A 27,171-nucleotide genomic window follows, 5' to 3' on the forward strand; every position below is an offset into this window, starting at 1 on the left:
GGGCGGGACGGGACAGGACGGGGAGGCGGCGGGTGGGCAGCGCCGTGTCCGGGCTCCGTCCTAGGCGTGTGTGACCGAGGAGGGGCGCGGGGCTCCGAGGGCGAGCGGCACGGAGAGGGGGAGCTCGGCGGCGGGACCCCCGTGAGCGGAGCCTCCCTCGGTGCCCGCAGCGGGCGGTCCCGGGCAGCGGCGGCTCCAGGTCGGGGAGCCGGGCAGAGAGGAGGTTCCGCGCCACCGGCCCCGCGGGTCGCCCCGCGGTCCGGCAGCATGAACATCCTGCTGGAGTTCTTCGTGGTGACTTTCCGAGTGCTGTGGGCGTTCGTGCTGGCCGCGGCCAAGTGGCTGGTGCGGCCCAAAGAGAAAAGTGTGGCGGGGCAGGTGTGCCTGATCACCGGGGCGGGCAGCGGCCTGGGCCGCCTCTTCGCCCTGGAGTTCGCCCGGCGGCGGGCGCTGCTGGTGCTGTGGGACATCAACACGCAGAGCAACGAGGAGACGGCGGGCATGGTGCGGCACATCTACCGGGAGATGGCCGAGGAGGCGGCCGCCGCCGCCCCCGGAGGTAAGCGGTGGGCTCCCTGCGCTGTCCCCGCCGCCCGCGCCGCTCACCTGCCCGGCCCCGGCCCGGGRCGGAGGGAGCGGGGGCTGCGCGCCCGGCGGGTCCAGCCCGGAGCAGAGYTCACCTGCGGCGGGCCCTCAGAGCGCCTCCGTGCTGGTACCCGCCGGGCGCAGGGGAATCGGAMCCCCCGACGGTGCTTTTGCCATCCGGAGCCGGCCCTGTGCCCGCAGCGGTGAGCTCAGACCTGCTTCGGGGAGCCTCGGACTTCAGCAGCGGCTTTAAAACCTGCAGCTTTTCTTAAAGCACTTAGCAGCGATAGTAAATAGCCGAGTCCTGGTATACTGCRGTGACACCAAAGTAAATAGAAGTTTCGGTGGTTTGGAATTGTATTTGCTGTTTCTTCCTGACTACTTGTTTGAATGTTAAAATATGAGCAAGAACTTTGCCCCCCACCCCTTCTGTTCTCTTATCTGTTTTTCAGTAGCTGGAGATGGAGAGAAAGATGTGCTGCCCCACTGCAACTTGCAGGTTTACACRTACACCTGTGATGTGGGCAAAAGAGAGAATGTCTACTTGACAGCTGAGAGGGTCCGCAAGGAGGTTGGCGAGGTGTCTCTCCTAGTTAACAACGCCGGTGTGGTCTCCGGGCACCATCTTCTGGAGTGTCCTGATGAGCTTATTGAGAGGACCATGATGGTTAACTGTCACGCACATTTCTGGGTAACTATAAACTCCTTTCTATTGCTTTTTTTTTTGTAATTTATTTTGGAAAATGAACTGCTGTTGCCAAACTCCTATCTCCTTGAGTTTTGCACTTGCTTCTTTCCACTTGCCAGATCACTGCTTTGGGGATTTCTTCTTTTGAACTGACTATTCTGTTTAACAGGAATGCTCACATTAAGATYGTTAACAAATAGCTTTAAATCAGTTGTATCCTCCTAGAATCCAGAGTTCTAAGTCTTATGGCCATTTCTGTAGCTCTGGATGTTAAATCTTTTGCAAGAAATAATCTCTGAATCTGCTTAAGGGTTGCTACTGTTAATGAATGGCTKCTCAGTCTTCCTCACATATTCTTCTGCATAGTAGCAGCTTTAAGATGTTGCTTTAATGAAAGTTGCAAAAGCAAACTTACACACTTCTGGAAAAAATCTTTAAAACTCTTGCTGAAAATGTTGTTTGAATTGCCTTGGAGGCAAATTGTTCCTTTTGAAGGCTGAGAGGAAAGGCGAAAAAGATTTCTCAAGAATCAAGCCAAGAACACTTTTTCAGGAATCCTGCATATTTGTCCTCATAGCTTTCTCTGGGGGCTGCCTGTAAAAGTAAGAAAATCTTTACTATGGTTTCTGGGATGGCATTGTCTCTACAGCTGGCAGATGCTAATTAAGGAGATCAAGTATGTGATCTTACTCTTTTTGTCCATCTAAACCTTGTTTTCCTGTGTAGTTTATTTTTAAACCAATGGTGGTGTGGAGTTAYATAAATTGGAGTGTTGAAGGAGGGCATGATGCACACTTGGCTTAGCATTAGCTGTCAGACTGAGACCATTGTTAGTATTAAAACTGTTCTTTGATTCCTCAAATAAGGTTATGAAATACACTTGCATAACAATGAAAGGATTAAGCAATCTGAAATATACTTCAACTTAAACCTTCTTTGACTGATCTTACCTTTTCATAATAAAATTTTGTAAAATGCTTCATCTTCAGAACTTAGAAGGCCCTCCCAAACCAAACTTTTTTAACATGGAAATGAAATGCTGTTTCATAACCCTAAAGGAGCCCCTTCAAATCTGCACTGTGAAACACTTAATGGCAGAGTAGTCTCTTTCCAATGTATTGTAAAGCTTGCAGAGAGTGCTTAAACTTCAGTGCACAGGAGATAGTATGTTTTGAAACTCTGAAAGTACATGTTTTAAAGCAATCTTAGAGGTTGTGAGAGGGCTCATGTGACTTATTATAATTAACAGTTCTGTGTGCACCCTTTATTAAAAGTTAAATTGGTGCTCAAGCCAATAGAGATGTGTAGTAGATTTAATGACTGTTATTGATGTAGCTTAAATGTTGAATTGACAGTTTCCAAGAACTCTAAATTATGACATCACCATGAGTTAAAATATGGGAGGATCCTAAATTCTCCAGCTGTTCTTCCTTCAGGCCTAAGTCATACACTTATTTATAACAGTTTCAGAGACCTTTTTAAAGCACTCTGTGTGTTCTGACTCTCTTACAGCAATAGAAAACTAAACTTAGAGTCTAGTATTGCTGTGATTGGGTTTCTATAACAGTTCTGTTCATCTCTAAATGTTAGTGTGAACTCACTKTAATTTTAAAAATAAGAAAAAAATTATTCTGAGAAGGTATAKCTATGTCTGGACTGCGGAACTTGAGATCTTGGCTTAAGTTTTAAAGAAGCAGTCAACACCCTTTATATTTAATTGCGAATCTATTCAAATGTAAACTTCCTGTAGATTTTGTGTCCTGCTTTGCTTTTCCTTTTATTTTWGTTGCTGGCAGAGGTCTTTTCCCTGTATTCCCCTTCATGATCCCAGAAAAGGTTGGCTTGACCAATAGTGGGTGGACTTCTGTTGAAAATAATACTACTTAATTCATAAGATATCATCTGAATCAGCTGATTTTAAGCCAACTTTTTTGRTGCAAGTCAGTGCTGACTTAAATAGAACAATGTGTCTAGATGTGTGAAGTCTTATACAGCTAGTCTTTTCCGTGTCAGCTAACTGGTGGTCCAAAAGCAAAGCTAATGCTCTGGAGCATTATGTAGACTTTTAAGTATTGTTGGAGGGTGTTTAGTCCAAAAAGCTGTAAATGGATTTTGTAAAGGCATGGATCTTGCATGTAGTATTTCTTCAGTAGTTGAGTGTCTGTACTTTCTGAGGTTTTGGTATGTTGTTTTTTTTTWRKTTTTTTTTAATGTGGTTCAGGGGAAAATTTTTTTCATCCCTTGATCATTAATCAAGCCTCAGTGTTTTTCTATATAAAAACTGAAAATAGGGCTCTAGTACTGTCCCTTGAAACATTTGACATCAGATTAATTGCCTGTTCTCCATGCAGAGTGCAGGTGATGTGATCTCGCTTTTATGTTAGCAGCTACCATCGGAAGGCTGCCCAACTTCTGCAGTAGGCAGTGACATGAAAATCTGTCACCGTTTTGCTGTTGTGACTCCAACTGGGCTGTGTACCATATCACAAACTGGCAGTCAAGAGAGCCTTAGCAGCATGCCACAGCCTAAACAGATGCTTTCCATTTTGCTGACATGCATGATTTGTGTAATCTTTCCTATGAGTGTTCTATATAAACATGTCACCACTGCATCATGTAGCAATTTCCACAGCATAAAATCCACTGCAGTATTAAAAACCTGTTATTTCATGCTGTGATAACTTGAATGCTTCTGATATTGAAAACATAGGGACAAAATCCATTCYCAGTTTGAAATAAGCCAGCTCTGGTTTACTATAATTTGCAGATGCATAAAATTGTAGCAGGAGTGTAACACTATCTTTCCTGCCAGTCTGTTGCAAGAATAATAACTTACTTGGCTGCACTTGTCAATTACTACAACTGAACTTCTACAGACAGGAAATTTTCTTCCTGTGATATGTCAGGATTCAAATTTAAAAAATGTTAAGTCACATTATAACTTAAAGCTGTTATTTTAGCAAATATAGGAATAGGATTTTTTCTTGTAGTTTTACAATACAGTTTAAGTATCAAAATACTGTGGTTGAGATAATGGTGCTGTAATGAATAAAACTACAAATTCATAATTTTGGGACAATTTGAGAATCTTGTACCTACTCTAACATTTTTTTTTCTGGAAGAATAATCTATTGCTGGATAAGTAGATACTAATATTGGGCATCACTATAATATGTGGGAAGTTCTAGTTTAGGTCTCTGGGGAAGGGGCCAGTGCAGGGCAATGAGCAGGTTCTGAAACTGTGACATGAAGATCCTTCTGTACCACAGCTCTTCATTAYTCAGCTCTGAAAGGTCGGTGATCTGTTTCCTTGTTATGTGGACACTCCGGATATTTCAGCTTAAAGCATTCCTCCTAGAGAACTCTTCAACTTACCATAAGGGGGAAGCAAAAGCATTCTGCTCCAGCTCTGTCATATTAAAAAAAAAAAATCCATATAGAGACTAGGGCCCAGAGTTTAGTGACTTGTGTGTTGCTTTCTTAGATGTAGTRGTTATGTTCATTTATTTACGGCTGCTTGATTTTTTTTTGAAGGTATTCTAGCATCTCCTTAGGAATTGAAGCAATTTTTTAGATGGCCTGACATTGGTACAGGGGGACATAAATACTTATTAATGAGAGAAATATTCCTCAGGTATTTCGGGTGTTCATGAAAACCTCTGAAATTTAAATATACCTTGGGAAGATGGTTAATACAGAGTTACTAAATAAAATACCCATTTTTGCAGCTGCTGTACTTATCAGTCTCATTAGACTGACAGGATTGCCAAAGCCTCAGAGAGGTTATAGTTATCTATAATGTATTGGTATTTATGTATTGTTTTCCCTTCATGCTCCCCATGTTAAATGAAGCTCACTTATGCCTATAGTTTGTTTAGTTCAAATGCAGAGTTATTATAGTTAGTATGCACATGGCATCTTCTAGAGAAGAAAAAGCAGCTCATGTTATTTGAAACTACACCATGCTGAGTCTTGTGGCTTGTTTTCATAGCAGTTTAATTTTTGTTAACTAATTTAGGATTCTAGCACCTAAGATCAAATATAGAGACAATATTCCACTGATAGGCCAGGCCACCCAATTATATTGGGTAAGTGCAGTTAGCTTTAATTGTTCGGGGTTTTTTTGGTGGTGGCTTTTTTTTTTTTTCATTTCATGATGATGTACCCCAAGATGCACAAGTTCACTTACAAAGTTTAATATACATGTTCTTGACTTTTTCCTTTGAAAAATGAATCKGATCAAGTTCAAGGAAAACATGTGCATGTGATCCAAAAAGTATCATCAAAACTAACTCTTCCCTTGCACAATTATTCCAGCTACATGCCACCAGTAAATTACCCTGGACAGCACATGTGTTTCRTATACTGTGGTAGCATGCTGGGTAGTGAGTATGAAGGAAAAAGCGATCATACTTTAGCTACGGAAATAGTCATATTAGTCATACTTAAAACTTATAAATGCTTTGGTATCGTTCTGTTATTCATATATTTGTGGGTTAATATCTCAAGAAATTAGAAGGAATCTWTCAAATGAGAAAATACTATCTAAACTTGCCCTTTCCCATTTTATAAGGCAATGYAGTTAACACAAGTTTTGGAAAATAAAGGGGTGGATGTATATTTCTGGAGTTAAAGTGGGCACAAGACTACTGATTCAGAGCTTCCTCATGAATTTATGGTCTACAAGRACTAGCATTGTTTCAAGCACAGTTGTCAGTCACCAGCTTACAGTCTTTAATTTTGTAGCCTGTATCTTGCAATTTGTGTGTATATGTAGCTTAGCATTGTAATCATGTTTTAGTTGCAGTGATCACTTCAAAAACTTCTTTTTCTGGTTATTTTTTTTTTTTAAGTTTTCCCTTTTTGATGGGGACACCAACCCAAACCCTTAGGTACCTGTATGTCTGAGCTTTGACCATAGCACCARTCTTATATCAGTTTCAGAATAGTAATGGAAGAGGATAAAAATGAATCTTCAGGCAATATATTTGTCTGAAGAGTCAACATGCATAATTGAGCRTGTAGGGATGGGGTGGTAGGTAGGTCTTAGTCTTACGCAAAACGCCTCTTCATTTGCCTTRTGCAGGAATCATGAGTTTGAGCATCTATAATTGGGAATCCACAGTGCTGCCCACCAAACTGTAGCTGTTCCACATTTCTCATCTCTAGTCCMTAAGGGTTATTAAGTCGATTCTGTCCTGGTTCTTTATTGTCGACGTGTTTTGATGTAAATAAGTAGTTACATGTCAAGGAGTGTGAGCAGAATAGATTACAGCACTCTTGGTTAGTTATCAACACTCAGGGCTGGGGGAAAATCATAGTGAGGGTTCTTTGAATGTGTTATGACATCAGCCTTCCTACATATACTTGCTGTGCTAGAGCATTTTCCTTGTGTRATGGAGAATGCTGACTTCTTTTGTTCAAATGACATCTAAATTTATGCAYTTTCCTATGTTCTCACTGATGATATAAAATATTTCATTTTCATTCCAGCCAGTTAACAACTTCAAAATGACTTTTCAGAATGTTTTCTTTAAACTCCTTCACTTGCACCTGAGCTTTTGTGAGCTTCTCTAGACATACTTCGGAATTTAATTTGCTGCACCATTTGAAAGGTGCATGGATCTTAGAGTCTCCAAGAACAGAAAATAGAGAYTCTCAGATTGTGACCCGTGGATTGTTTGTTGCCTGTGGACAGATTCATGTCCAGGATGGTAGCATAAGGTGTGATCAGCCAGTTACTTCCATGCATTAACCTATATTAATCTTGAAGAATTTAGGTGAAAACAGTAATGCATTTCACAGAAAAGCATTGTGAAAGTTCAGTTAAGGAAAGGGAAAGTTGTCCTGAACAGATCATGCCAAGACTCAGACTACTTGAAACACATCTGAAGTATTAGTTATTAAGTGGCTTGCAATTCTGCATCCATCTGCAATGAAGCTGGAGTTGCAGTGTAGTTTGCAGAGCAAACTTGCAAGGCACTTGGGATAATCTCACTCTTTAGTCTGTTGTTACTTTTTCTGAGGTTTGGAGGCTTGTCAGCAAACTGTATGAATGTTTTCAGGATTGCTAATCTTCTCTGAAGGCATGGTCCTGGATGAGTGATCAGTGTGATGRTTATATTCCTCCTTCTTATGGAGCGCGGTAGGTCAGCTGAATAAGCAAAAACCTCTGACCTGCCTTTGTTACTTGTGAAGGATGTGGGGAGACAGGAAAACCTTGAATGTGAGATGGGCTTTGCCAGTGTGGTGCCTAACCTTGCTAGAAGTGGAAAGAGCAGCTCTTCAATGTTTTGGTAAAATACTCATCTAATAGACCATGTGTATGCCTTTCTTGTCCTGTGGCTAGGAGTTAGGAGGGCAAGGGAGGTTCGAGTTTAAAGATTCTTCCCTCTACAAGTAACATCCACTTTTTTTTTTTATGACAAGTAGCTAAGTTAATGTTATGTCATTATGTTATTAACTTTCTTTAATAACCAAGTAACCGTATCAGATTTTTAGAAGACGTCTGTGTTTGAGTGCTCAATGGTGGAGAAAAGAAATCCTAGTTATGCTGCAGCTAAGTGTCCTGAYAACCCAGTGTTTGCATCACTGCCTAAGACCTGTCTTAACTGTTCTGTGTGGGTAAGAGATCCTTTTACATACCTCTCAGTGTCATCAATTACTCTGACTAGACCGGCTAGGGCAAGATTAATGTTACATTTTCTAGCACCATCCCTGCCATTTTAGCACTGCACTTCTTAAATCTCTTCTACTTTTATCCTTATCAGCTGTGAACTGTTATATTCTCCCAGTGCTTCTCATGCTTTGATTTCACTTCCGGGGTTTTTTGTGGGGAGAAAAGGTTTTTGTTATGTATCTCTAGTACTAAATCTTTCCACAGTTCTCTGTATGTAAAAGTCAGTGCATCACTCACTTGATAAGCCTTGCTCCTTTTGACCTTTGAGGTTTCTGGCTATTGACACCGATGGTAAAACTTCATTTCTGATACCTGTCTGTCTTTTGTGAAAAATGGCAGATGCCTTTCTGCAAAGGCAAACTGAAGCTGATTTACACATGGTGCTGTATACTTTTATCTGTGGTCTCAGATTTCTTAGTCTGTTACAAAGTCTTTCAAAATGCATTTACAATATAGGTGAGTAGGCATGGACTTTGAGATTCTATGAATCTTTGGGATTTGAGGGTTTAGTTTGAAAGAGGATATGTCACAAATGGGGGAGAGACTTACATCTGTGCTTACACTTCTGAATGAACACTCTGTTCTTGTAAATAATTATATTAGTATAATGATTTATATGTCAGTCAAATTAACACTTGACATGAGTAAGTTATCACAACTGGGATGGGAGGGCATGATAGGCCAAGGAATGCTGGAACAGCTGTGGAGCTGAGGTGGCTGACTTGGTGTGAGCCTTTTGAAATTCAAGTTTGTTTGGCTGTTGAATTCTGCACCTAAATGTGCCCTGGTGCTGGTTGCTTCTGCCATCTGTTTGAACTTGTGTGACAGCTTCTTGAGCACTCCCCCTTTTAGCGTTGTTTTGAAAAAACTCAGTGTGTGTTTAAAAGTAACTTCTCCAAAATTTCTGTTGATTTAGCATGAAACTACAAGGCATCTTAGTGATGGCAGTCTGTCTCATAGGACCATCCCTTGAATCTGCATCTTACCTTGTGTGTTGAGCTGATGTTTGGGTGAGATACTTCATCTCACTACTTGTCTGCAGGGCAGGGAGGAAAGCTGCTAATTTTCTTGTTCAAGTTGATTCATTTTTCTGCTTGGAGACTAGAATCACCTCATCAGCATTTTAGACTTGGAGTAGCCAGTATGTCAGGGAAAAGGTGGGGAGGCATAGGGTAAAATCACGTAGCTGAACAGGGMCTCTGCAACTATCCTAGTGAAACCTCATTCTTGGCCCCTTTTTTGGTTTTGGGGTTTTTTTTGGTTTTTTTTTGAGTAGGATTTACATCCTCTAAATGGTTAAGTAGTCATAAATTATTTCAAGCTGTAGCAAATCCTCCATTGACATAACAGTGCTGGTTATGTATATGCTGAATGTAACAATTTTACTTACAAAGAGATGGCAGTATTTTAATTACAACTATTAAAAATCCTTAGATAAAGGCATGCTAGTTTTCTGTACACATCAGATAATGTTATGTTAACAGCTCTAGCTTATTTACCTTGAACTAATACTATGATTGCTGTTGTGTATCATCAAGAGCAGTGATCTCTGTGCCTACTGCACTGTTTGACTTCTCTGGAAATCAGTTGTASTAACACAGAAAGAGGGGAAAAAACAGGCTGGAGCCATGTTTTAGCTTGTGGGAARTAAGCATAGTTTCCATATACAGACAAAGGAAGTATTTGTGTCTTTGAAAACTCACYCCCTRACAAAGTGAGTAGTTTGCTAATGTTTGTTTAAAATGCCTATGCAAGCAGAATCTTTGAAAATTGTRTGTTGTTGGTTTAGTCACTGTATTAGCTGGAATCTTTTGATCATTTTATACTTGGTTGGTTTATGAAGCAAAAGTTTACCTGCTAAGACTATTTATTTTCTGCGCAGGCTTTCATGGAAGCATTGGGAGAAGTATGAAACAAACACCTGGGTTTTTTAAAACCTAAAAACTTCACACATTTTAGAAGTGTTACTTCTCTTTCAGTGAATTACTTCACAGGAAGTGATAGCCTTTTAGGGTCTTACTGTTTCCTAAAGAGTGAAGCTAAATCTCCATTCAGCTATATAATCATCCCTAGTTTTCTGTTTCCACTAAGACCGCTATGTGGAAAGGGAAACTTTCCTTCTAGTCTTGTTCCTCTTGTGAGATAGCATAATCACTTCCCTTATTATGAAGCAAATGATTCAAAACAATGACTTGGGGATTGAGTTGGGCAGGATGAGTAAAGTGACTCAGCTTTTGTCTGCCTGCAAGTACTCTAGCAATTGCATTGTTACAGAGGTACTGGCCTTAAGGTATCTATGAAATATGAGACAGTCCTTTTCTGCTTAGCCACTTCTTAAAAAGCCTGCTACATAAATCATAAAATATGAATGATGACTTCATACTTTCCATTAGTAGTTCTGACAGTACTGTTCTCTAGCAATGTTTTGGAAACCTGTAGACTAAAATATCAAGTTTTACTAAATATTCCAGAAGATGACTAAGCTTATGGCAAACTGGAGAAAAAATGTGTCGTTAAAAGTCGGATTGTGTTCTTGTTCACTGAACAGAATATTCTGAGCTCTTATCTAATAGTTTTTTCTAAAATGAATTTGTTATGTGGGTTTTTCACAGACTCATAGGGGCATGTTTTCATTTTTGTCAAGATTATCAAATAGCTGGCAATAAATAACTGTTCTCCAAATGGCTGGACATTTGCTGCAAACTTTTGCTAATGAAGGTGAGGGTCTAATGTGTTTGCTACACTAATGTCAACATAGCTCTGAAACACTACAAATCCTTTGACACAGCCATTTGTCAGTATGTAAACAAAGTAGAATTTCTAGTCACTTGGCTTCAGCAGGGCTTAAACCACCTTTTGTGGAAAGAAGTAGGCAAGTGTTAACTTCCTGTATCACTTGAGCAGAAAACTCTGAAGTAACTTAAAATTTGACTTTTGAATAAACCTGTTTTTAAGTCATCTTTACTGACAGATCTGTGGAAGARCACAAGGTTGTTGGTGCTACCTACTTGGGCTGTAACTTAAATTCCTGAATTTGCAGGAATGTATCTGTGCAGGAATGTCACAGCCAYGTTGGAGCTCTGGTTTAGTCTTGGCTGTGTAGAAAGCTCAAATACTGACTTGGTAGATTTGAGCAGAAGGATTCACTTTCTTWATGCTGCATCTTTTCAGTGTTTGCCAACTGTATAATACTTCATTTAAATTAATAGTAATTGTGGTTTGATAGCTGTGATAGTCTGAGAGTAGAATGAGATTAAGACTTACGGAGAATAAATATCAGCTTGTCTAATAAAATGCCTTTGGGAAGGAGGGAAGAGGTCGGCTTTTGAAAGTGAGTACTTTGAAACCTTCAGTTCTCATGCTTAATATGCCCTAAATTTTTGCTGTCTGGAGAAGTCTGCAAGTTTGTTTGTTCCACTTTGGTCTAGACTTGCTTGTTTTTCAGGGTGAGGCATCTAAACACATAGCTGGGCCTCCAACAGCCCTCTTACCATGCCATCTTAACCTCTACTATTCCGTCTCATCTTTTAGATGAGTTTGGCATTTCAAGTTCACAACAAACATCACTGGCAGTTTATGTTTTGCACTTTCACACTGCTAAGGCAGAGGTACTCTTTTTTTCCCTGTTCATTGGTAGCTGTCAAGAATCCAATATATGATTGCTCTGACCRAGCTTTAAAACCATTGAAATTCAAAGTGAGGGCTCAGAATGTGCTAAAGAAGCTGGCAAGRTAGTGTAGTTAGTGGAGGGCTTGCAGTAGCCAGGGGGACATAATTGGTTTTTGAAAACATTGTGGTACATGTATGTTCTGAACTTGTCTGAAACGTTAATTCCACTAGAAATTCATCCAGGTGCTCTGCACTGCGTCATTGGCCCCCCTTCCAGCTGAAAGGACTTGAAACCAAAGGAGAAGAAGAATTGGAAGTAGAGCAGACACTGTTTCAGACAGAGCAGGATAATTTATTGCAGGCAAGAGCTCCTGTCAGAGAGATACAGGAGAGATGTGGCAGAGGAATCAGCATCCCTTCCAGTTAGTTAAGATTCTGTGTTGATAAACTTGCAGTTAAAATAGACAAAGAGCACAAGATCTCTGCTTATGRACTTCTTCCTCTCTGAGGGGAAGAGGGAATGGGTTGTTGAGCAGGGAATTGGTGTACTCAAGTGGAGAATCACAGAATGGCTGAGGTGGGAAGGGGCCTCTGAAGGTCATCATGTCCACCTCCTTTGCTGAAGCTGGGCCACCTAGAGCCAGTTGTCCCGGCTTGTGTCCAAACAGCTTTTTAATACCTCTAAGGATGGAGATTTTCACAACCTCTCTGGGCAACCTGGGATAATGTGCTTTGTTTTTCACAGCTGTATGAAATCAAAGACTTGCAGACTCTGGAGGGAAGAAGTCCAAATATATAGTCAGTGATGGAAGCAGTTATKTGTACTGGTGCATGGACAGGAAGCATTTATACATCAACCAAGCAGTATCTGCAAGTACAGGTGAAAGTGGGCAAGTCAGTGTGCATTTATAGTATTTATATATTCAAGCATGTCCTTTAAAGGCAGCTAGATGTTTCCACAGAAATGACTGGTGGCATATACTCATTAGAAAGATTGGACACTTTACAGGACAGGTCTGACATCTGATGATGGAAAWAAAAAAAAAAAAAAAAMATGTAAATTTAAAATCTCTTAGGAAGAAAAAGTATACAAGTTCTCAGGAGCACAAAAGTGGAGACTGCATGCCAATAACATAAAGGCTCTAAATTCTGTTTGCTGGTATAGTGATAACAACAGTAGTTCAGCTTGAATACCTGAATTTCTTCATGCACAGAAAGTATATAAAAAAGTGACTCTTCTAAACAGAAGTGGAATGTTCTTAAGGGGAAATCTTTGATCTTACCTTTGCCTGTGTTCTGTGTACCTAAACCCCTATCCTAAATAATGGTGTAGTGATGCACTGGTGGGGATGCAGAAAAGCTTTACTGAAGAGAGCTTGAAGTTTGATTAGCAACAGAGCACTATAAAGCTTACAATGATAACTTGTCTGCCTTGATGCTTAAGAGGAAAGTTTCTGAAGCAAGAATTGTTTTACTTCGGTAGTGAGTGCTTAACCTACACTTCAGATGAGGAGAACAAAGTTTTCTACTCCAGTTTGGGGTAAGATCATGGGAAATTAAGTCCTTAAAAGAAGGGAGTKGTGAGACAATGTAGTGATGTGATAAGGCAACAGTAATAAAAGTTTCTGTTGCAATGTTCTTCCACAAACGTTTGTCATATCCCTCTCTCCRCAGAACAGCTTTTTTCAACTAAGCCTTGTTAACAAACTCTACAAAAGGCAATTTAGTCAGTCAGTGTTCAGTTGCCCTAGGCATAGCATAATTAGTTCTAGTAGTAAAGAGTGGAAATCAATGATTAATGTTTGAGAGATAACTAGTGGTATTAGTTTCCTGTGAGCTTTTTTTTTTGTTTAATAGCATTACTTATCTTATCTTTGCTGTCTACCCATTGTAAACAGCTTTGTGGCACTAAGTTCTGATTAAGGAAACTACTTAATTCAGTTTCAGCTTTTGTCTGATAAACTCAACATGAGTTTACTTCGTGTAAAAGAGGAACCACTATGATAACCGAATGCTTCGTAGGAAAAAGTGGTAACTGTTGGCTTTGAAAACTGGGGACATTCTGGAATGGAACCCTAAATAACACAAATGCTAAACAATGTAGTAATGTAAATATGGGCTAACATACTTGTTCTTTAGCAAATGGCATGACAGATGCTTATTGCTGCTAACAATCCCTTACAAACTTCCATAAATAAGATTTTTCCTTGTTTTGTGCAACTTTGGTGCTTCTCAGCTGATTTAATATGTTTGTGGAGAAGCAGGGGATTTTATCTATGCAGATTGGTCATGAGGGTAGAGAAAATTACTTCCATAAATTAATAATCAATTATAGACCAGGTGATCCAAGTAATAGCTTATGTTTTTACTAATCTAGGAGTTCATGTAYTTCAATGCAATATTTCATGCAGAGTTGGACAGAAGTAGGCTTATTTCTTGGTAAATCAAATACAGTTTTAAATAAACTGAGTTTCCTTCATTTGTGACTTAAGTCTTTAGGTTATTTACTTTATTTTATTACCTTCACTCCTTAAACTGAGTAGATTTATCTGTAGTTTCACTGCCTTCTAATGTAGGCTATCCAAGGTATTGGGGAGTGTATGTGTGGCTTTGCTTCTGTATTACTCATCATCATTTTAGACTTTTAAKCCTGTCTTGTTATTTTGTGAGCTCCTGGTTGCAAGGCAATTGTAGCATTATTACTGTGCATGTATGTTAAGCATTAACTGCTGGTGCAGTTCAATATTAAAGGAATTCCCATGGCCCCAAAACAGTGGGTTTTTAAGTAATGGACAAATAAACCTCTAGTGAGAACTTGAAGGTTTTGTTGCCTGACAGGAGATAAATAACAAAGGGATTCCTTTTGAGATGAAATATTGGAAGGTCTAGCTTTTTTTTTGGAATGCAGGGCCTGTGCAAGGCACACTTGAGGACAATCCTTGAATAGTTTCCTTTTTTGCTTTTAACACAGCCACCTATGGAAGCTTGGCTTGAGGACATAATGTATATCTCCTAATCCTTTTTTCTTCAAAAGGATCTGGGTAGTCCTATAAAAAAATTCAGAGAAATATGACTTTATTTTTTTATTCATTACTCTAGGAAGAACTGTGTAATTCTAACCTATTTTTCATTATCATTTTTTGAGAATAGAAACCAAAGATCAAAAATAGTTCTAATTTCCACAGCTATTCAAATATTTACTTAGACAGTGGCTAATTATCCAGAAGGGGCCCAGCAGTTCTTGAAAACAGTCTTTAGAGACATCTGAGGTCCTTTAAAGTACAGCTTTGGTCTTGTGTGTTAGCAAGGTCAACAGTAGTTGTAGATTTGTCTGCCTGCTGTATTCAGCCTGTTACTGTCAGAGACTCGTCCTTTGTATTGTGTGGTCTCTCTAGTCTTCAACTCGGCACTTGGTATTTTTCATGTAGCCTCAGTGTAATTACTAATCTCACCTTAAGATGACACTTCAGAGTTGCTTGTAGATGGGAATTTAGGAAGGATGTTGAGACTATATGGGAAAAGTAATTGAGATGATAGTGCAAATGACAAGTAATTATTCTCAATTCTCTTTGGAACCAAATGAGAGCTAGAAGGAAAGTAAGTGGTTAAATGCAGGCTTGCAACTTCGTGCTTTGGTGCGTGAGGAGGCATTTTGGATATTATATTGCCTGATTTGGATAAAACCTCCTATGAGAGTAAGAATTTTAGGGTCTGTTTTCAAGGCCTCTTCTAAAACCATTTGATGATAACTTTCCCTGTAAACCTGTGTTTATAAACTGTATGCAAAGTGGCTGTCTTTGAAATAAGCTGGGCTATATGACTGTAGCTGAAAATAACTTCAGTATGTTTACTGATAAGCTTGCCATCGGGGTTTTCTGCCTTTCAGGCAGCTTCCTTTCCCTTTTAACATACAGTAGTGCATTAGTGCAATACCACATAGTTTGGACAAACCTACTACAGGTAAGACTGCCACASTCTGTCTGCAGAAGAGTTGGAGATGCTCTTTCTGTCAGACCTTGGTGCATTTCTTTTCAGTTACTGGAATGGACAAGAAATTTGGGCCCGTGGAAATCTCTGGGTTTGGTTGTAGTCACTCCTAGTGGAGTGACTGTTCACATGCTGTCTTGTACGGGAGTAAGAGAACTTGCAGTGTTTTGTGTTGCAAGCTGTGAAGAAGAATGGGAAGAAAAGAAGGCTGACTGTCCATGCTAAGGGAGGGAGAGGATAGAATATGTATTTGAGATTAAAAACTTTCCTTGTCCCTTTTAGTTTAACTAACAAATTAGTTACCATATGTAGCAGCAGGCTGTTGAGGTCTCTGGTATCTGAGTTTCCTGAGATATCTGGATGTGGGTCCTTGTCTAACCACACAAATTTGGCTTCTTGGATCTGCCTGAGTAGTTTTTAACATGAAGATGAAAAATATGTATACCCAAGAGCTGCACTCACTTGTGCTCTTAGGCAGCTGCCCTGGCAGTCAGGGTAGCTGTGGCTTGGGAGAAAATGTTTTCTTTGTTACACCGGTACACCATTGTTATGTATAACTAGTGATGTAAAAACACTCTTTGGATAAGCCTCGAAAACAATAACCATGCTCCTACCTGAAGGAGCTAGATGGAAAAACGACCTTTGGCATATATTTTGGCATAAAGGTATTACCTTACAGTAATACAGGTTGTCTGTGCCATCAAAATAGTTTTAAAAGGCTGTTGACAGAAGGCAGAAAGTATGAAGAAGTGTATAGTATTGAAAAAGAGACACTTAAAGGACCTTATGTATTGGTACCTGTTTATTTCTTTTTTTGCTGTAAAGGCAACTCTCTRAACATGAGGTAGCACATACTCTTCTACTTTGTTGTGCTTCCTGTATTCAGTATCCATTGTCTTGAGCTGCATACAGCTAACATTGTTTTCTGTGGGTGCTTTTTCTTCTTTAAGAATAATTAATCTGAAATTTAATTAAAAAATCACTTTCCCAAACACAGTATTTCTTCATATTCTCGTTTGCTGTATTTAGACTAATTTGTCTTGACATTGCAGCTGTGCTGCTCTTTGTGTTGCACAATCTTTTGAGTTTTGTTTCATTAAGAATGGAACTAAAGAATTTGGGGAAGGGAAGGGAAGAAGTGCTAGACTGTTAGAAGTTAATTTGCCGTAAACCAAAATGTTGAGAACAGATTACGAAAGCTATGAAGTGACATGTAAATGCTTGTTCAGTTTCACACTTGTGAGAAATAAGTCATTTAAGCTGTGTGCACATGAAATAGAAGTTTGGTTACAACTACTGAGAATAATTTGGTCTTACTGGTATATTGAAAAGCATAGAGGAAAATACTCAGAAGATTAGGAATTGATCTGCAGGTTCCCAAAAATTTAAAGGCAAATCTAGCTCTACTGTTCAGAACAGCTTCATATGTTCTATCTGAAGTATACTGCAGGTTAGAAAAGTCATGTTTTTGCTATGCTTTTGGAGTCTGCTTTCTGCTTTTTTTTTTTTTTTTTTTTTTTTTTTTTTTAATTTAAAGAAAAAAGCTAACTACAGGTAAAGAAGATGCTTAACTTGCATTTCTTGAGTGGGGCACTGCATAATTTCCCTGACTGTTCACCCTGATGCAGCACAACACAATTTCTTTCATCCTCTATATTCTATTTACTGGTTTCTCCTCAGTGTTGGAAACWGTGGTATGTTTGTCTTGAATAAATGACCCAGCTCTGACTTCAAGTTTTTTTATGTTTTGGTTAAATGTCTTCCTCTGCAGCTGTGAGAGGTAAAACTGAAGCTTCAAGGATCAAACCAGAAGGCAGATAGTTTGATTAAACCACTTGACTTGATTTGAATTATTTTGGGGGCCTAGTTCATGACCTCTAATGCCATGGACAAAACACATTTTTTGCTTGGTGTCTTCTAATACTTTTTTTTTTATGGAGGATTAGCATGTCCATGCATCACCTCAGAAGRCTAATGTGGGCTGTGTACCTGTTCAGACAAACTCCAGATGGGAAGGCCACCCAGGAGGCATCTTGCCCTAAACCAGTCAAACTCTTAACTAGTTTGTCAGCAGCACAGCAAGCACACAGAATAGTTCAGGTCTGGTAGGCAGATGTAGCTGGAGCTGAAACAAACTAGAAATGAGAAACTAGGTTGATCTGGTTTATGTAATGGGTAGAAAAACTGGGAACCAGAGTATGGAGGAAGCTGCTTTGATCAAGGAGGTGTGTGATGCCAGAAACTCAGTAAGAACACTGATTTATTTGGGGATTGCTTTTACCACGAAAGAATAACTTCACTTTGGGATTGTTTTTCCCAGCGAGAGGAGGCTGGGAGGAGCAGTGGGCAAGCCTTTACTCTGAGCCTGGAAATGTGTCCCCCATAGGGTGTGTCTGCCTCTGACAGCGCTTGTTTTCAAGTGCTGACTCCCAGCTGCTGCAGATGGCTGGAGGATGGCAGCAATCGAGATGACTTTCTCTGACATCCTTTTAGTGGAGATGTTGTTAGTTAATTGCTAAGTTTTCTACATGTGATAGTTGTGCTATCTTTTTAGACTGCCACAGCTTCACAGTTTTAAGTGGATTTGTGGGATAGCATGCCRAAGTATAGGGGCTTGCTCTGAACTAGATGTCTCAGAACAGTGAGGTCTCATGCAAAGATTTCTATGAATTGCTAATTGTCTTTAAAGCAGAGGAGCTGTTTTTTTCCRATGTAGCCATAAGTGGCTTTTTAAGAGATGAGTTACATGAAGTGTCTGTAGTTCTGCTGCTGGGAGTTTTTCAAGTCTGCATTTGAGATGCTAAAGACGTCACCCCAAAGTGTCCTCAACAAGCTGTATTTGCCAATTTCATCTGGTTGAAAACAGGTTATTTTAGCCACAAGCTCTGGAAATGCTCTTTTTGTTAATCTTTGTGCTTTGGWATAGTATAGCATAGTTGAGTGGGCTTTCTGAAATTTACTAGCCTGGTTGTGTTGCATTTTATAGATATATGTATATATCTGTGTGCATATATATATATATATGTGTGTGTATATATATATGACTCTGAAATTCTCTTCTTCAGCCAAGCTAAACATAGACGCTTATGGACATTTAGTTAGAGTTCATCATATTAACAACAACAACAAAAAAAAAAAGAAAAAAAAAAAGCAGTGCCAAAGTAAAGATAATAGCTTGGTGCACTTGCTTGTTCATCTCTTGGAAGAAAATACTGATTCATGCCTTGAAAGTGCTAAGAAAAAAAAATGTATTACTTCTTTCCCTTCTTTTAACTCCCCCAAGACAAACTCCAAGGCCCCTTTTCTGTAGYTGCTGTGGTTTGCAGCCAGAGCTTCAGTCTGCATTATCAAGCTTTCTGGCAATGCGAGGTGGCAATCAGTCATTCCAGTGTGATGTGGACAGATAGCTGAGACGTAAGTGGAAACTGCTGATGGAGCTGACAAATGTTGGGGAGTGGAGTAAATTGTTTAGCAGGACTGAGCTGGGAGCACGGCTGTCTTGCAGGGATAGCACGGAGGAGCAGGATTAGAGTACACACCGTTGGTGTTGCACTGTGCAAGGCAGGCTGCAAATAAAGAACACTCTGTAAAACTTCAGTGCCGTCCTCTTTTTCGGATGGCGCTGCCCGATGATGACTGGGCTTTGTTGCCATGCAACATGGGAAGAGAGGCTGAAACTTTGTGTGCCTGGCACAGATTAGTTTAACAGCGAACTGAATTCTTGTCCGARGCTGTGTGTAAGAGGTTTAAAGATCCCTGCCATGAGGAAAGAAACAAATGCAAGGCAGCCTGCTCTCAGATTATTTTTTATAATTAGCTTTGTTGTGTAGTTATGACAGAATCTAGGAGTTGTATGAATCAACAGTAGAAAAGGCAAGGAGTCAGGAGGTCTGTTAATCTTCTATCATCTGCCAGCTGTCCAGTGAAAACACTCTTTTGTGTGGTGTTAGGAGGTCTGGATTAGTCATTTAACACCTGCAGGCAAAAATGTTGTACAAGAACATGTGAAAATCATTAGAGCAAAACTGTCCTGACGTCTGTGATTGGAAAATGCAGACAGCATAAGAATGGAATTAGATGGATTCAGCTGTAGTTTGCACGTCTTTTTAAGAATGCAGCTGACACAACTCAGACCAACAGTTAAGCAAGTAGGAAATAATTAAGGGGCATTTGCATTCTCTGAGTTTGGATACAAATGACATGGGAAGAGTAGGTTTTTGGGAGGGTAAAGCATTCATGCAATTGAGTGAATTGGAATTGATTAGTAGCTCTGTCATTAATAGATTAACGTACTAACTAGTCATGTTTGTGATTAAAAAGCATTGTCTGAAGTTCTTGGGCAATTTCAAAGTGATCTCACTGACAACCTAAAAGCTGAAGTACATCATAACTACACATACCATTTTACTARTTCCTTGATTTTTATAGCATATAGGGTGCTTTGGTTAATACTTAAAATGGGGAAGTGTTGGGTCAGCTTCAGAGGAGAGACATGACGAAGATAGGGGTGATCTTCCAGCAAATACCTTCAATGTGTTGTTTAAAATTTAGTTTTTTTTAAAGTGTTAAGTCTGACTTGGGTTTTTAAATGGAAGCAAATTTTGTTATAATCAAAACATAAAAATTGGAGGTTAAAGTTTCATCTTGAGATTTGCTTTGAATTTTTGTTTTATTTTGAAACWCTTAAGGAATTAGTAACAGAAATGTATACATTATCTTTTTAGCTATAGCAATGCTATGGATATTAATAAAGATAGAGAGTAATTTAAACTAAGAGGTGTTTGCTCTATTGTAGGTAAAAAGTAACCAGCAAAAACTCWGCCTCTATTTCTTTTGATATAAAATGCCTAAGGTGATAAGTTATTTGGATAAAACCAGCCATATCTAACTTTAAAAACACCGTCAATAATTAGACTGATTATTAGTACAGGTCTCAACAGTGGTATGCCGGATGGTGTAATTTCTKTGCATTTCTTTTTCTGTCTTTAAAAAAATGTGGCTTCCATTTTAAGGTCAAATTATCTCCTTCTGATAACTGGTCTCTTGTGGAAAAATAAACATGTCTGAGCTCAATTGATCCTTTAACCTTAGGATTTTTGGACATAGAATCCTTGCTGTCTGAATTCACAAACAAGCTGTAGATTTTCTGTTAACATTTTTGATAAACTCAAGTTCAAAACCTGTACATTTATTGTATTTCTGCATTTGATAATAAACTGAGAGATTCTGAGAACTCCCTGCTAATGCAACTTGTTCATGAAGTGTTTTTTTTTTTGTTTATGTTGTTTACATGTGCTTTGGATTTTTTTTTTCTTCATAGACCACTAAAGCATTCCTTCCCAAGATGCTGGAAATGAACCACGGACACATTGTGACAGTTGCAAGTTCCTTGGGGTTATTCAGTACTGCTGGAGTGGAGGTTTGTTAGACTATAATTCAACCAAAAATTTGGCACTTTTTGTCGAGGATAAGTTTTTTTTATATTATCAGCTGGAGAAAATAAGGTCAAATCTTCAAAGATATTTGGAGGTTGTGGTGCTGAGTACCATATAAACACAGGACTTGGGCAGGCATTTTATTTATCTGCTTGKGTGGTGGACTTGGCACTTGGAGCAAAAGCCTAGGATGGCTGGGGGTTTCAGAGTGCTAGATGATCTTTGAGTTACCTGATAAATTTAAGAACTTGAAAGGTGCTATTCAGCCTACTCCCATCAAGATCTTCAGTGCTAAGCTTGAAACCAAAGGCAAGAGCTTTCAAAAGAAATAGGTTTTTTTTCTATGAAGAAGTGACTGCAAACATTCTAGAATATATGGCTCACCTGCCTCACTTGTGGCTGTTGTGAGACTTGTCTGGTGCATAAAAGTAGGTTAGGATTAGACCTTGTATTGGTTTTTGAGTCATTAATACAAATGCAAGAGTGAACAAAAAGCATTCAGTTTGTGAAAATTAATTAATRTGTCTAAAATAATAATGGTCATATTATACCATAAGCATAGGCTTCTTTGCATATAGGTAATGCTTGATCCAGGACCTTAAACTTCAATGTTTTGTAACACAAATGAATGAAAATGGTGTAACTTAGGGCTTTTTAGAATGTTTACTGTCTTGAGAAAGCTACAACTAATTTCCTAGACTGGGTGTGGCCACCAGCAGAAATGGATCCAACAGAAAACACTAAACTCAACAACAATAAAAAATAATTGCATAGACAGCARTAGCATTTGTGTATCTCATAGAAGTACTCAAATCTTGATTGTGTCTTCTGTTGAAATTAACCTTAAAATAACACTTTTAAGATTTTTGCACCTATGCCCTGCCAGCTCTTCCAGCTTTTTCCAGTCTGACCCAAGGTAGTATTAGRTATCTCAGTCCTTTGTTGCACCATTTATTATTAAGCAAACTGGTAATTGGAGTAACTGGTCATGTGAGCCTGCCTGATTCAAAGACTTGAATCCAAGGTAATATCCTCCTACATTCAGCTTTCCTGCTTTCATGATTCTGTGCTAATTACCTCAAAAATAAAGTGATAAATGAGTTGATGTGATGCTCTATTCAGTGGGTGTCTTTTGTTGCTTTGAAAATCTGTGCAGAATCACCTCAGGTATGCTGGCTTTGAACAYCATTCATATCTGTCTTTTTTAACTTGCCTTTTTTTTTGTCTTCGTTCATTTCCAACACAGGATTATTGTGCCAGCAAATTTGGAGCTGTAGGTTTCCATGAGTCTTTGAGCCATGAATTGAAGGCTGCTGAAAAGGATGGAATCAAAACTACTTTAGTCTGCCCTTATCTTGTAGATACAGGAATGTTTAGAGGGTGCAGGATAAGGTGAGTAGAATTCTGCTTTTGCTTTGTGCTTGTAGTGTCTTTAAAGTATTTAAAAGTAACTCAACTGTTACCATAAAAATACTAAAATATTGTATCTGCTTTAGTATACATTCGTGTTAGAGATTCAATGTCTTCTATAATTTTGTACAGAGGCAATCCAGTTTTGAGCTAGAGTCTTTGCAACTTAACAGGGAATATGAAAAAGTTCCAGAGAAATTGAGTTAATGAACTGTTCACTAGGCTTCTGTGGTCCTGTATGTATCACATGAATCTATCTTAATCAAAYATTCCAGAAAAGAAATCGAGCCTTTCCTTCCACCCTTGAAACCTGAATACTGTGTGAAGCAGGCTATGAGAGCCATCCTTACAGACCAGCCAATGATCTGCACACCTCGCCTCATGTACATGGTCACCTTCATGAAAAGGTAAGAACTGAAGTGCCAGTATCCACAAAATACACGAGCATGTCCAGTTTCTGGATGCAAACACCCTCCCACCCACACAGGCCATAGGTGCCATTTTGCTTGAATTCATGAGTCTCTCTTGGCTTGCATGCTTGTAGGTTGCTTGCTTGGGAAGCTCCATTTAACTGAGATCCTGTGTATCTATGTATCCTTGTTATAACATTCTTGTACCTTCCATCCTCCTTAGATTCCTATTTTCTTTTCAACAGACTTTTAATTCCACTGTTTGAGCTCCTCTTTAGGAATGGGGCATGAGGCAGCTACCAGCAGAGGAACCTCTAGCTGCTTTTCTCTAGAACCAGTGTGTGTGAGAAGGCCCTGCCTGCAGATTCTTCAGAACTTGCACAGATATGGTAGATAAACTGAAAATTGGCACTTTCAGRACCAATTTTCAGAGTTGTAAGTTTGATGAAAGGCCTATTTAAAGGAATTATTTCTTTCATTTTAACACACTGCAGTTTTTGGATGAAAACTGTTTTAACCTATAACCAGGCTGATATTTCGGTGATGCAGAATAATGCACGAGCTGCTTCAATTCCAATCATGCAACATCACTTGAATTCTAATTTATGGAGAGTAACTTCACATGTGTCTGTTTCTTTTTTAAATCTATGGTGTGTAGGGGGAACCTATAAAACATAACATTGTAGTATTTTCTTTCTGCATGGTTGGTTGAAACTGAGCACCTTGGTGGTTTTTATTCCACTTACAAGGTGTTTGTTCTCCTCTGACTCAAAGGTCTCTTGGTGGACAGGCTCACCAAGAAATAGAGGTGTCTTCACTACTCACCTCTTYTGTGGAAGAGCATTAAGCATAAGTCCATTCTGACACCAGATGAAGGCCACTGTCAGTATTTTTAAGAACTAACTCCTTCACGCAGAAGCTCAGAGGGTGCTTCAGTGCTTCCTGCACAAGCCGTGCCTTACGCAGCAGCAGCCACATCAAAGGCCCTTCGGGGTTTCTTGGTTCAACACTTCAGCTTCCAACAGGGAGATCAAAGCTTCTGCATAATCCATGCCCCAGGCAGCAGCCTTTAGATCAAAGGCCCTSCAGTCACTGCACAAGTTGTACTGCTGGCACTGAGGACACCTGTATCAGTGACATCTACTTCTTGGTGCTTCAGTGGTCATTACTCCTAATGGCTGGAATTGCACCGCTTGCCACTGAACAAGTGTCTGCTGCTATTTCCAGGGGCTGAGGAGTCCCATTTTAATCCTTCACTACCCCTTAGTACTGCACTTGAAATGAAAACAATATTTTGTTCATGTGAGAACAAGGGGAGGATTTATAGCCAGATACCCATCACATAATCACCTCTTGGAATTTTATCTGGGGGGGGAAGGAAATTGCTCTCTTTACTTTGGACTTTCCTTCCTGAAGATGGATGATTGAGTTTAGAATATAAATCAAGGTTGTTAGACATCTAGTGATCAAAGAATGGCATTAACTAGCACTAATCCCACATTAAAGAATATCTTTAATGTCTGATGACCTCTGCTGATGTGGCTTTTAGCAGAAGCTTTGCTTTTACCAGGCYTTCTGTGATGCCCTTGCCCCCCTCTCCCCACCCCACTTCTTTAAAACAAGCTATCACACTGCTTGTGAAAAAAAAAAACAGAAAGTCTGGTCTAAGATGGAAGCATGTAAATAAGCAACTTCTTCCTCCTTTCTGCTTGCTTGTGTGGTTGGGACTCTAGAATTTCAGTTCTCTCTGAAAGTATCCCTGTGAAATAAAAATCCCTTAAGTCTTTTTTTAAAAGACTCTTCAATAGGTGCTGTGGAGTTTTTAAGGAGATCAAGTACGTCGTGCATATAAGTACATGTGTTTACAAGTGCATGTAAGGAGAGTTTGTTTTATGCTGTCTTCTAACAAATCTATAACCTCTTTTCCCCAGTATTCTGCCATTTGAAGCAGTTGTATGCATGTACCGATTTTTGGGAGCAGACAAGTGTATGTATCCTTTCATCGCTCAACGGAAACAGGCTACAAACAACAATGAAGCAAAAAATGGAATTTAACAATTTTGGATGGACTAACATTTATAGGTGAATGCAATAATGTTACATGACTGAATTGCAAAGTGCACTTGCATCTAACAGATGCAAATGTCAACATCTTACTGTGGCATTCTCTTGGGTCCTAAACCTGTGTATTGAACTCTAAAAATCAATGGATTTTTATATACTGTAAATAAAACTGACTAGAATACTCGGGAAATGTGATAGGTGACTCGAATGAATTTACAATGTAGCTGCCACCATTGTCCTTTAGAATATCACTGTATGTACAGTAAACTAGTCATACTACTTGTAGGGATGCACTGTGTGATATCTCTTCCTTAGTCTGCCAAGGCTTCTAAGAGCTATCTCCAACTAGAAGATGCAATGTTTCAGAAATGGTTTGACTTCCCTTATGTTATTTAGGAAGGGAGAGAAATCTTGCAATTTAAGCTACTGCTCCATGATCTTATAGCAAATTCAAGGACAGTTTCTGAATGCATCTCTTCACTTGTCCACCCAAGTTCTCTAAAGGACACATGGCCAAATTGTGATGTAATTCTCTTTTGTTGCAACTATGTGTGTTCTATTTAAACAAAGATTAAAAGAAATTTGTAAATCTCTGCYGATTCAAAGGCAAATGAATGTCTTACGTACTCTCAGAGCAAACTTGTACTGGGCATCTGTTTTTTTAGGAATGCAGTCAGTGGTTTAATCTGACTTTTTTCAAGTTGACTTAATTTGAAAAATGCTCTGTTCCATTTCCCTCTATATGTCAGAGTCCAGTTTACTATTATGGACTACATGTTTCTTTCTTCTTCCTCATTCTTACTTCTGACAGAGTTCTCCCACCCTCCAAGGAAGATGTTGTGTTAAATTCTCTAACTGGACTTGTGCCTAAAAGACAAAGCAACTCAGCTGAGATACAAACTGTTTATGTAAGTGCTGGTCATATGCCAATTATTAGCAAAGGAAAAATAGAATAATGGCTGATGCAACTCTACATTCAGAATATGAATGGGTGTAAAGATTTTCTTTTTGAGTTGTACTTACATCATAGAACAGCAGATGACATTTTTACAGTATTTTTTGTAAAGCAAACAATTTTGTGCCTTGAATTTGGTAATCTGTATTAGTGAAGCATTGTAAAAGTGAAATTCTACCTCTGTATCTTAATGTATACCATCCACTTGTAAACTACTATCAGAAAAATTGTGATTACTTTTTTAGAATGTCTTGTTAAATAGTGACCAATGCCTGTGGTTATTAAAGTGAGCCACCTTTTCCTTAAAACAGTGACTGGAATGTTTCTTTAAAGAGTGAACCAACACAAACTACTTGTGCCTGTTCCATAGCTCTTTGGTGTCAACACAGATCAAATATTTATGGCTCAACTCCTGTATCCACTTTGTCAGCTGCATGGTTTACAGTGTAATCACTGAAGACTTATCAGTAGGTACTGTGAMACTGGGCTTCAGACAGCACTGTCAGCTCCTAACTTCTAAATTCATTGATGAAGTAGCTGGTCAAAGAGGCTACGAAGAATATTAATTTTGGTGTTCTGTAGAGCTGCATTGACGTGTATGAGAAAATTATGTGATGTGGATGCAGTTTTAGTGAGTTAAAAAGTAAATACTGTTTTAGTGCAGCTGTAGTTATTACTGTGTATATACAGAACCCATATAAAATAAAAAAATTGGTATTTGTCAAGAACAGTGTTGTTAACTAACTCTGTTCAGAAACTAATTGAGAGTAGAACAAAATGTTTACATTAACCCTTACTCCAAATTCCATGCTCTTTTGAAAAAGTCATTAGAAGATTTCCCCAGGGCCAAATTAACTCCTGTGTTCTTACAGCAAAGTCACTAAGAGCAAGTACAAAAAATTTAATTCTGTTACATACCATCATTTTATTGCACATTTGTTTTCCTAAGATGTGTCAATCTTTTTTTTTGCTGTGTCAGACTAAGAAGCAACTTTTAAAGTTTGATGGATTGATTCTTGACACTTACTAGCCTGACAGAAAAGGAAAAATAAGTAAATACCAAGGTGTTCTATAAAGCATCCTGCCAATTTACACTACTGAAACTTGCTTTTAAAGCAAGTCTGTTAAGGCTTGTGGAGTTCTGTTTTAATTATTGAACGTGTGGTCATCCTGGTTTCTCTAAATTTACTACCTTTTCTCTCAGGTTTTACTACTTTTTCTCTGTATGGCTGGGGTGTAGCTTAGGGCTGGTGCACTCTGTGAGCAGGTTTCTAAAATTCATTCCCTTAACTTTTCATCATCTATTCAAAACTCACACATAGAGAAAAGGAATACCAGATACCTTTTAG

The 27,171-nt window shown here is 39.1% G+C and overlaps 1 protein-coding gene across 2 annotated transcripts; it reads left to right on the top strand.

The window, feature by feature from the left end:
* On the top strand, nt 1–26,513 carry RDH10 (retinol dehydrogenase 10). Of its 2 annotated transcripts, none has more exons than XM_057363936.1 (6): nt 1–559; nt 1,041–1,276; nt 20,869–20,967; nt 22,230–22,375; nt 22,669–22,800; nt 24,735–26,513. In XM_057363936.1, exons 1-6 carry the CDS (start codon nt 268–270, stop codon nt 24,856–24,858), a joined length of 1,029 nt encoding a protein of 342 aa, XP_057219919.1. In that variant the 5' UTR covers nt 1–267; the 3' UTR covers nt 24,859–26,513. The 2 variants fall into 2 exon arrangements, with proteins under 2 accessions (XP_057219919.1, XP_057219918.1); XM_057363935.1 differs by having other exon boundaries at nt 3–559; nt 1,038–1,276; nt 24,735–26,512.
* Nucleotides 26,514–27,171: the final 658 nt, after the last annotated feature.

Source organism: Malurus melanocephalus, unplaced genomic scaffold (genome assembly GCF_030028575.1).
Source record: "Malurus melanocephalus ecotype Western Australia unplaced genomic scaffold, MMel_1.1 scaffold_32, whole genome shotgun sequence".
In the NCBI taxonomy this organism is placed as follows: domain Eukaryota; kingdom Metazoa; phylum Chordata; class Aves; order Passeriformes; family Maluridae; genus Malurus; species Malurus melanocephalus.